Genomic DNA, 12,499 nt, shown 5'->3' on the forward strand with positions numbered 1-12,499 from the left:
GGGTTGCCAGTCTAAAGAAAACTACAAGAATTACAAATCAAATTTAATTATTCGTGACATTAATGAAACATGAATAAGGAAGCATATCCTTACTTTCGTATCAATTGTAAATTATTATAAAAACTAAGTAGAAGAGAAAAAATGTAAAGAAAAATGTATGACATATTTCTTATTATAAACATTTTAATTTATAAATATTCGGAAATTTATTTATTTATTTATTTAATTTATAAATAGTGTTTAATACTAAACAATAAATCCGTGAGTCATACGTTTTGTGTTGCGGGCGGTAGGTGTTTTACATTCGCCGCTCGGTACGTTTAGAATGACAAGTAGTGTTTACTCCTTATATAATGGATGAAAATAACGACATGGCTGAAGATGGTATGTCCCTTGAGAGTTTAAGTGGGTCATTGAGTGAAAATAACATGTGTTTAAATAATTTCGAGGAGGAGGGGACTTCAGAATGTCCTAAGAATTTAGAAAATGATATCAGAGCTGTTAAAAGAGTTACAGAAGTAGACTTAAATGCTTGGACTACAGTGAGTAAGAATGGAAAAAAGATGAAAGACAACAATACTCAATTTCAAGTTTACATATCCCATAAAGAAAAATTACCGAAACAGTTTGCTTTGGCCAAATTGTTTAAAGAATGTAAAATAGAAAATATAAACGTAGTTAAATATATAAGCCCTTATAAAATACGTCTTAATTTTGAGGATGAGTTAAGTATAAAAGGATTATTTTCTTGTAAAAAAATATCTGACCTTGGATGGAAGTTACAACGGGCTATGGAAACTAACTTCTCATATGGCGTAATTAAAAATGTTGACTTAGATATATCCGAAGCAGAAATTCTGAAGAGTATTACCTGTCCCAATTCAGTTGAACTGGAATCTTTGAATCGTCTGAACCGTCGTTGTGTGGAAAAGGAGGGTTGGTCTCCAAGCGAATCTGTTCGTTTGTGTTTTAAGGGTCCCTTTCTACCTGCCTATGTTATAGTTGATGGTTTAAAGTTTCGCGTTGATCCATATGTTTTTCCTGTATCGCAGTGCTCACGTTGTTGGCGCATGGGCCATACTTTTAAGAGATGCCCTTCATCTAAAATTGTTTGTCCAAAATGTGGTGACAATCATGCAAATTGTGACAGAAAAATATTTAGATGCATAAATTGCCTAGGAATGCATATGGCCTTAGATAGAAGTTGCCCGGTTTTCATCAAGGAGAAAAAGATTAGGAAACTTATGGCGGAGTACAATATTCCATACAGGAAAGCATTGTTAATGTATGTCCCCAACGAAGAGATTCCACAACCTAAAGAAAATGTGACTGATTTAAGCAACAACCCTACTCAACCGACACCGACAGTACCTGGGACTAGTGCAGGGATAACCTATGCTGAAGTGACTAGGGCTAATACGAGTTCAAAGAACAAAAAAGGATATCAAAAGCAATCTACTACAAAACCAAAAAGAAAAGACGATATAATTTCGCATGCGGAGGTGGAATACCCGGATCAAACATACAACCTTGAAAATGAGACAGAAAGGAGGGAGGGGAACGATAGTTTCAGAGAGTTATTATCTAGACTAAAAGAGATAATTTTTTTGAAAAGTGATACTATTCAATCTAAAGTTAAAAATGCTTTGAAATGTTGCATTGAGTGGTTAATTCTTTTTTTTGTTGATGATATTACTGCTTGGCCGTTGTTGAAATATGTTTTAGAATTTTTAAATGGCTAGAAACGCTTACAGTGATGTACGTCTGAATATTATACAATGGAATGCACAAAGTTTACAACCCAAGATAGTGACACTCGCCCAAGTTTTAGACCAAGAACATATTCACATAGCGATAATCAGTGAAACGTGGTTGAATAGAAACAACAATCTTACTATATCTGGATACAACATTTTTAGGAAAGACAGGTCGGATTCTTATGGAGGTGTTGCCATATTAGTTCATAAGTCTATTCAATGCCACCAAACTCCCATCATTTTATGTAATTCAGGTATAGAAATAATTTGCGTTAAATTATATAACTGCGGTGATATTGAAAATGTAGTAGGTGTCTACTGTCCATCCTCGGTTAGTACCCAAACGACCGATTGGGATATGATATTTAGTAATTATTCTAAGTCGACTATAATTGGTGGTGACTTCAATGGACATCACACGAACTGGTCCAATAAAACTGACACGCGCGGCTTACAAATTTTTGATGCAGCTCTAGATAATTCATTTGTCTCGCTAAATAATGGCCTACCTACCCGAGTTAAATTAGTTAATCAAAATTTACAACAAACAGCACCAGATATTACATTTGCATCAACTGACATAGCTATTAAATTCAATTGGGCAGTATTAAATGAAAATTTAGGTAGTGATCACCTAATAATTAAAGCAATCATTAGTACCAGAAGTAGTGTCAAATCAATTAAAAAAAGAAATTTTAAAAAAGCTAATTGGATACAATACCGAGAAACATTATCAAAGAATATAATTCCCTACACAGAAGGCGATGTGCAAAATATGTATGATTTATTTCAAGATAAAATTAATGAGGCGGCCGATAAACATATTCCTTTTGTTAAGTGCTGTAAAAGAGTCGAAGCTAACTTTAAACCAAAAAATTATTGGACCCCTGAATTGTCTAAAGTTATAGCACAAAGGAGATTAGCCCTCTCAAAATTTAGACGAAACCCAACGCCAGACAATTTAAATAATTTACAAAATAAAACAAAAGAATCAAAAATATTAATAAGAAAAGCAAAGTCCATATGTTGGCAAAATTTCTGTAATAATATCGATGAGGTAACTTCGGCACCTGAAATGTGGCGGAAGATGAAGTGGGTCAAAGGTATTAAACAATCACAAAATTGCGCATCATTCAATGACCTAAATAACTTATTAAATTCTCTCACCCCAGACCATACTACTAATTATATGCCCTCTTTTTCGTCAAGTAATGAAATACTTGAACGTGACTTTTCCTTACAAGAGCTAGAAAACTGTTTAAAATTTAGAGACACCGCACCTGGTGAAGATGACATTTCCTATTCCATGATATACAATTTACCATATGAATACAAAGTATTTTTATTACGTATGTACAACGATATTTACAAACTAAATATTGTACCTCAGCAATGGCGAAACATCCAAATTGTTCCTATACAAAAAATTATGATAATAGTGAGGATACAAAATTAAGGCCAATTTCTCTAATATCGTGTTTATGTAAAACACTCCACTTAATGTTATACAAAAGAGTTGAGTGGTATGTAGAAAAAAATAAAATACTTTCCTCCAATACCGTCGGTTTTAGGAAATCCTTTTCTTGTGTGGACTCTTTGGTACGTCTAGTTACTTATATACAAATTGGTTTTTCCGAAAACACTCCAACGCTCGCGTGTTTTTTAGATATTGAGAATGCATACAACAATGTGTCAGTTGATGCAGGTGTAGGTATATTAGATGAACTCGAGTTGGGATCAAGGTTTTGTAGTTATATTTGGTCTTTTCTCAGTGAAAGACATTTAGTTATAAGACCTCAGAATACTAATGATTTATGTATCAATAGATGGACTAATACAGGCTTAGCACAGGGAGATCCGTTGTCACCATTACTTTTTAATTTAATAACTTATAAGTTAAGTCAAGTCCCAGCAGGGGTAATGATTTCACAATATGCAGACGATTTTGTTATATTCATAAGAGATAAAGAGTTACGGAAATCTATTGACATAATACAAAATACACTAGAGAACTTCTGTGTACGTCTACATGAGATAGGTTTACAACTGTCGACTAGTAAAACCAGATATTGTGTATTTAGTCGCGGACATAAAAGAAATATTCCTGAATTGATAGTGAACAGTCGCCGTATACCTTATTCGACGTGCAATAAATATTTAGGCATATGGTTAGATGGTAGTCTGCGATGGGGACGTCACATAAATGAATTAAATAAGAAAAGCTCAAAACTTTTAAATATTCTAAAAATTCTTTCTGGCAAAACATGGGGAATACACCCAAAACACCTACGAAAATTATATCTATCCTTAATAAGAAGTAGATTAGATTATGCGTCATTTATATATGATTGCAGTGCCAAAAATCACACAAACAAACTTGACATAATACAGAATCGCGCTTTGAGAATAATTGGCGGATTCATTAAAACGACTCCAATTCATGTTATGGAATCAGAGCTAAGTATTGTACCCTTGACAGTTAGACGACTTTTCCTGGCTTTTAAGTACAGTTTGAAATCTAATGCTTGGTCCGATAATTTTACTTGCGATCTTATTACAAAATTGGGCTCCTTGAGTAATAGTAGATATTGGCAAAAAAAAAGAAAACCTTTACTGATCAAGACGTTTAATGAAGTGAGCCAAATAAATATGATCAGATCTGACATTTTAAATATGTTTAATTTAGACTTATGGGTTACGGCGTTAGACATTAAATCAATAACACGTTTTAATCTTAATTGTATAACTTCTTCTAAGACATCTTACGATCCTAATATAATTAAAAATATCGTTATTGCTGAATTGAACTTGATTTATAGTAGCTCACATAAAATATTTACAGACGGTTCTAAAAGTGATCAGGGTCTTGGAATAGGTATTTATGACCAAACTTTAAACCAGACATTTGGATACAAAATAAATTCGGAAGTGTCAATTATGACGCTGGAACTCATTGCAATATCACAGGCTTTGAATTACTCAATTCACTGTCGTGTAAAGGATCTTGTCATTTTTACTGACAGCAAAAGTGCCTTACAACATTTGGCTCGTTGCGCCTCTGGTTGCAGAGGATTAACGATAGCCTACGACGTTTTAAAATCTATTATCACTCTGCTGAATAGTGGATCAGTTATAAGGCTGCAATGGGTTCCGGCTCATGTTGGTGTAAAAGGAAACGAGCTGGCAGATCGCATCGCCAAGCGAGCGGCTGACAGTGATAACATTGTCAATTTTATTCCAGACCATAGTGAATACTTTTCTAAATTCAAAATTTCGTGTATAAAAATTTGGAATGACATGTTTCAAGAAACATCTAAAGAAAAGGGCATTTGGTATAGGATTTTACAAAGCGAGCCACTAAATTTGCCTTGGTTCACAGGCGGGTTGAGCAGAAGGCATATTAGATCAGCGTTGAGACTTCGTTCTGGCCACTACCCAACAGCAAGTTTTGGATTTCTGATGAAAAAAACCACGTCTCCTAATTGTGAGACATGCAGGAAGCCAGAAGATGTCCAACACTTGCTGTTGGAGTGTGAGCGAAACAGACGGGATCGGGAGCTGTTGTTCGCAGAGCTGAAAGTTAATCCCATCGATGTTGGTCTAATTTTTTCAATTTTGTCAGACCCGACCTCAATGGCGGCGATTCGACTATGCCAGCTCGTTTATTAAAACGAAAAAGGCACTATGGGATTGGCATGTCTTAAAAAGACAAAAATCCCAAAAAAATCAGATTAAAAAAAAAAAAAAAAAAAAAAAAATAATAATAAATAAATTGCAATACAGTTATAAATTAAATAAGAATATTATGTGCAATACAATTATTATTTGCTATAATAATTTCATCGTAAATCATTATCTCGTAAAAATGTGAATTGTGGCAGCACTCGACGTAAAGCGACGATTCAGTCGAGTGTTGGGAATGCAATTTCCAGATGCTGTAAATAAATATAACTGTCCGATATTGCTGCGAAGAAAGTGTATTCTGTATGGAGTCAGATCGTAAACTCACATACAACTCAATAAACATATTTTCAATTTTAATAGCAAAGCCACTGTCTCCTTCCTATTGCGTTGACATTTTCGTTGCATTTTAAAATATTCTTGCGTTAAAATACTAAATTATACCGACACTATTGCTTTTAATGAGGGAAACTGGTAAATAACATAGACCTACATTGTCAATACAAATTACCAGGACCGTACATTCGAAATAACTTATAACTTATCGAATAAGTTTATATAAATCGACAGACAAACTAGTCTTACATCGATATAATTATTTACCTACTGAGATTCTGTAATACAAAACAAATTTATTATTTATGTCTAAGAAAGCAATTTCTAGCGAAAAAAGTTTTTTAATTTTGGAACACTTGTTATTAAAAATGCAATAAAACAAACATATTCTCATTTTGTTCTGGTACAAAATGTACAAATAATGCAATCATCTACACATTGCTAACAATACATCGAAGCATAAATTTTACCACAGATAATGTTACATTTCGCGTTTGTATCGCCGATGTCCAGACATATTTTGTTACTGGTTGTAAAATTTTATTTCTTTATGAAGTTTTATAAGCAAGGAGTCTTTGTACTCTTTGTTGCATATGCTAGAGGTGGTCCTTTGCGTCTTGCATTGATTTTAATGTACACAGCAACGCAATAAAAAACAATATATTGTAGCAAAGCGGTGAGTAATCGAACGTTTTTTATGGTTCGATGGCCACAATAACGTTGTCAACTTATTTTTTTCTTGCAGGAGATAAATTACATACCTATGTTCTTCCTGTTATAAAAATGTCAGGAAGCCTCGTTTATAAGCTTCACTGTTGATACACTCTTTTGGTCTGTTATGATTTCGAATAAATATTTGAGAATAATAAGGCGTAGTTCACATGAAATAATTGTGAGATGTATCGTAAAATAAGCGCTGCGATCCACGTGAGGAGATTAGTCGGACGGCTCCCAAGATGCAGTTGTAGATTTAATTCTTTGTCCTGTGCCTTGTGAAAGTCTTATGTGGAACTTTGATTTAATATTCTCTTTTCATGTTTGTTAATCCTTTTAAAGTTCACATTTATATTTATATATAATAAAATTACTATATTTTTCAACCGTAACAAATATTAAAAAAAGCATGAATGAAAATCAAAAATTCTATACTACTTTAATATCATTAAAGAAAGTTAAAAGTAAAAAGGAACATTAATTTGAAAAATACGCTTTCAACTAACTAAGAATAAATCAAAAACTGTCCACAATCCTAATAAAAAAAATAGAAATTAAAAACAGAAACTTCCTAATATGACAAACTACGTCCACGCACGAAAGACGATTAAGACCCCACTTAATTAGACTTCTGATTACAATATCTATGTTATTACGACTCTTACATTAGAAATTATCTATTTCCTTTAATTTTTATGTCTATTAGAAAGTTATAAGTACAATTCCAACTTTCAAGTATCCGATTGAGAATGTTTATAGACTTTCATTTACTGACTACGGTAAGATAGTAATTATGTTTCATATAAGTAAGAACGATTAATTGTTTATACATTTTAATATGCGGAAAATCGTTAATTAATCATTTTTGTTATCCCTATTTGGATTTCTAAAATATCATCCTCTAGTAGTGTTAGATGGGAGTTTTATATTTGAATTTTGCATGTTAATGACAAAAATACAGACCAAATAATAGCCCATTCTATTTTATAATACGAGTGTTTGTGAGTTATCAGTTTTCTTAGTTAAACAATCTATATATATAAAAGAAAGTCGTGTTAGTTACACCACTTATAACTCAAGAACGGCTGAATCGATTTGACTGAAAATTGGTGGGCAGATAGCTTAGAACCAGGAATAGGACATAGGATAATTTTTACCCCGTTTTCTATTTTTTATTCCGCGCGGACGGAGTCGCGGGTAAAAGCTAGTTTTTGATACGATTTAGTTTTGCCGGAACAAACACAAAAACAATTTTCATTATTATATTTGTAAAGATTAAAGACAAAAGAAGTAGTATGCTCATGCATGTTATACAAAATTAGTGCCAAGATTTTAATGACGTTTTTTTTTAGTTTAAGTAAAAATGTTATGAATAAAAACAAACATTATGCTTATTAAGTAATCGTACTCCGTGTATGTTGTGTAGGTGGCGGAAGTATGCTACTCCGATTGTTTCCGCTCTCAGGAAATTGTCCGACATAGTTTCAAAACAGTCAACTCAGAAATACTTTAAAAAAAACAATTATTCTAAAATAGCAAGACATGGTCAAGGACTATAAAGTTGGCATTTTTGGTATTACTGTGATTTTTTGAATTATACTTATGTCAAATTAAGGATATATAAATCTACTTTACGGTCGTAATTTGTATGTATGTACATATTATATACCTATATTATCACCAACTTAACGCGTTGATGTCTCTTTAAAGAATGACTTGTTAAAAAAACATTTTTGAAACTGAGAAAAAACATTTTATTTTTTTTATGTAATATAGATAAAGTCGTTAATGCAAAGCATTAAATTTTTCATGTATTTCATAGAGCGATCACTATCACTATCTGTAATGTCTCAGTGAGCAATTACATTGAGAAAAATACACTAAAGCATTGTCACCTTATTCAAAGACGTTTCATTAATAATTTTCTTTTCATATCCACTTCAATTAAATATGACCCTTACAACAGTAAGAATAAAGGCGATTTTCGTTTAAATAACGTATCCCGTACACACGTTAAAGAAAAATGTGATCTAATTTTTGCTCCATAAAAGTAAATTTACTTTGTAATTTGTTATAATAATACAACGATAGAGGATAACGTCCTACGCACTTTCTTTCATAGGATATCCGTAGATTTGTTTTTAAATGAAATTGTTAGCTTATTTCTTTGAACAAACGCATGCGCTCGTGACGGCAGTAGTTTGATGCGATAAAACTATAGAATGGGTGGTCGACATCTTGCATTTCTTTTACATTTTTTGAAATCATTAATATAATTTTGATAAAACATAACAAAACATAACATACTTATACATTGTTACGTTTTCTCGCAAGACGAAGTTTTGGTCATTTTAAGTTATATCAGTGAATGGAATTATCAATGAGATTCATTCGCAAAGATATTTAGAGAACTACTAGCTGTCGCCCGCGACTCCGTCCGCGCGCTTTTAAAAAATGGGGGGGTATGAAAAATAGATGTTGGCCGATTCTCAAACCTACTGAATATGCTCACAAAATTTCATGAGAATCGGTCAAACCGTTTCGGAGGAGTACGGGAACGAAAACTGTGACACGAGAATTTTATATATTAGATGCACATTATATATTACTTCCCGTTTTTCGCTATGCATTTTTTTGGTAATAAGCTTTATTAACTACAACATACATATTATGTACTTTTAATATACGATGTAAGAACTAATGTGCTAAAATTAATAGCAAAAAAATATACAAAAAACTTGAGAGGTGTCAAGGGACACCCGGATGGAACGAAGTTCCTTTCAATTAATTAGCGAAGGAACCAATGTTTATTCTATGCATAAAAAACTTAAGTCTTCACAAGAAGTACATTTTATTTCTATGAATTTTCGTTATATATTGTCACGTCGTTGCCATGGTGATATAGCAAAAAGTGTCGTGACAACTTTTCGTAAGAATTTTTTCCGTCTAGCCCCCTTTCACAACGCGCGATAAGGAACTTTGTTCCAAAAACAAACTTTGTAGGGAATCGAATTGTCGCACAGTATTGTAATAATGAACCGAACAAACATCGAATTGAACATTTGAATTTTTAAGATTTTTACGATGAAACTATTTAATCATAAAACAACATTCAATTCAAAAAGCAAGACAAAGCCATTGAACAAAAATGTGGTAAACAAATGACAGTCAAATAGTAAGTGTCGTCCCACTTACGTCTAGAGCGCTAAGACAAATTAACGATTTTTAAAATTACTTAACACGGTAACAAGTGTCGGCGAGGCAAGCGCGAAAGTGCTTTCAAATGTCTTATTCAAACAAATACTTGTTGCACTTTATCCGTCCCGTTAGTATGAGGAGATAACCAATTGTACGTTAAGTCTATATGCGTTCTAACCGCATTTTGAGAATCTTAGACTTACTTAAAGATTAAAAGGTGAACCACTTAACTAATGATGTAAGTTGACCAGATTGTCTGATTTATTACTTTTAGATGGGACAGAAGTATAGGTACATACATCGTTTTTGATAACTCGATATACTATTTTATGTGCACATATGTACTATAAAAAGCACTGAAAATTGTGATTTAGTACATAATAAACGTACTTTACGTCGATATTTAAATAACAGTAACAAACTGATTTTACAAATCTTATAGTATCCATAATTAATGTTCATGTTTTTGTCGTTTAAAATTGAATATAACCTTAACCCTTTTATTTTTTATCAATGTTTCTAAATAAAATAAATTACATTTCAAGTAAATCTTTCACCTACACAAAAAACTTACCATAAATGGGTGGTAAGCATTAAGGGCGATAAGATATATGATTATTTTGCTATGACTATTGCATTGATAGAAATAACTCTGATTAGTAAATCATTGTGACACAATTAATGGCGTATTGTCGTGAACACGTTTGTGCTTAATTACAAAGCTTGTGACTAAGATAACGATATTGTACAAGAGTCCCCATTTGATAAACTATTTAAGGTTGCAGTTGTGCACACCTGAATATCGGACAGTTACCTCAAATCCTAAATCCTAGTTATAGAAAATAATAAGACTAGTTTTAGTAGATATTTTACTTGGAATTATAATTTATCAAATACGTATTGCTATCGACGCTCGGTTTAATTATGTAAAGAAGTAAAATAATGGTAAATGTTAAAGGTAAGAACCTTAACAGATTAAGAATACATAACGTTAAAAGAAGTACATAACCAAAGAACACATAAAATAAAATAAAAACTATTACAGTTTTTGTTTTATATGACATCATAACAATAGACATAGTATTTGATATTGATCAAGACAGCCACAAAACAAGATGTTTACAGCGTTTCTGTAATTAATTGTCTGAGAATCTAACAACTGCCTACTCAAATTACCTTGAAGAAACGCATCAAAGTTGATTATTGCCGATGACTTAATACAATATACCTGCGCTGGTTTCGGTGGAGAAAATGAACATAGTGTGTAAGTTAGGTTATTTTTTATCATTCTAAAAAAAGAATCATTCACTAGTTATAGATTTAAAGCGAAAGAAACACATATTTTTTTCCTGACAGTCTTATTTATTTTGAATTATGAATCTTTGGTATCATAAGACACTATGGTATCGACACAGGCTTGCGGCGTAATAAGAACCAACCACAATATTAAAATGTCGCGGTCAATAATTAACATATCTTTATCTTTTATAACATAATCAAGAGATTATATTTGTGGATTTATTTATAATAAACATTAAAGATTACTCTTGCACTTTGTGGTCTCACTAAATGAAAAAAACTAACTTTTATATCATAAGCGAGCAAGCGGCCGAAAAAGCGAAGCGATCGCTGCCCATAGACATCCGCAAGTGCAGAAGCGCTGCTTACCTATAATCAACGGAGAAAGGAACGCATAGAACAATATTATTTCAAATAAAACATATAAAACGATAAAGTTACAAATCCACTTCCTCTTCCCATCCATTCTTTATAGTATAAGGGTGGGAAGGGAAAAGAATAAAATAGCCGACTTCAAAACAAAAAAAACTATCTCAAACAAAATGCGCTTAAAAGTAACTTAAAAAAAACAATTTCAAACAAAATGCACTCAAAAGTAACGTAAAAAAACAATTTCAAACAAAATTCACTCAAAAGTAACATAAAAAAACAATTTCAAACAAAATGCATTCAAAAGTACCATAAAAAACAATCTCAAACAAAATACACTAAAAAGAAACAAAATAATGTCATGAAAACTTCTTTCTTTCTTTCTTCTTTCTTTCAAAAACCCTCTAAACTCTAAAGAAAGTTCTCTTCTTTCTTGTAACATGTCTATATTGTATAATTATTGTTATTTCGCAGTCGGTGTCGGCCGAAGTAAATAGGTGACATTTTATATTTGAGATGTATTAGACATACTTACGTTTATGTCCCTACTTAGGCCGAAACCGACTCCAAAATAACAATAATTATACAATATAGACATGTTACAAGAAAGAAGAGAACTTTCTTTAGAGTTTAGAGGGTTTTTGAAAGAAAGAAGAAAGAAAGAAAGAAGTTTTCATGACATTATTTTGTTTCTTTTTAGTGTATTTTGTTTGAGATTGTTTTTTATGGTACTTTTGAATGCATTTTGTTTGAAATTGTTTTTTTATGTTACTTTTGAGTGAATTTTGTTTGAAATTGTTTTTTTACGTTACTTTTGAGTGCATTTTGTTTGAAATTGTTTTTTTTAAGTTACTTTTAAGCGCATTTTGTTTGAGATAGTTTTTTTTGTTTTGAAGTCGGCTATTTTTTTTTCTTAAAATGTTTGTTTTATTTCTCAATTTTTAGTGAATTTGAAGTTTAATTACAAATTTCCTTAATACGTATAAGGACATAAATAAGACAAATAAAGAAAAGGACTTTCCTATTTAATATGTGTGTACTTCAATTCAAAAACTAATTTAGAATACACCAGATAACCACTTATCCTTTAAACAATGAAATAATTATCAAAATCGGTATACAAATTGAAAATTAACGAACTAATA

General features: G+C 31.8%; 1 protein-coding gene across 1 annotated transcript; it reads left to right on the plus strand.

Moving 5' to 3' along the window:
* The first annotated feature begins 265 nt into the window (after window positions 1-265).
* LOC123721381 lies at window positions 266-1,754 on the plus strand. Its single transcript, XM_045679972.1, has one exon. It carries the CDS (start codon window positions 354-356, stop codon window positions 1,740-1,742), a length of 1,389 nt encoding a protein of 462 aa, XP_045535928.1. The 5' UTR covers window positions 266-353; the 3' UTR covers window positions 1,743-1,754.
* The last annotated feature ends 10,745 nt before the right edge of the window (window positions 1,755-12,499 follow it).

This window comes from Papilio machaon, chromosome 11 (assembly GCF_912999745.1).
Source record: "Papilio machaon chromosome 11, ilPapMach1.1, whole genome shotgun sequence".
Lineage (NCBI taxonomy): Eukaryota > Metazoa > Arthropoda > Insecta > Lepidoptera > Papilionidae > Papilio > Papilio machaon.

Excerpts from the sequence above, each read along its gene's own strand:
- LOC123721381 (XM_045679972.1), top strand. The coding sequence starts at position 354 with ATGGATGAAAATAACGACATGGCTGAAGATGGTATGTCCCTTGAGAGT.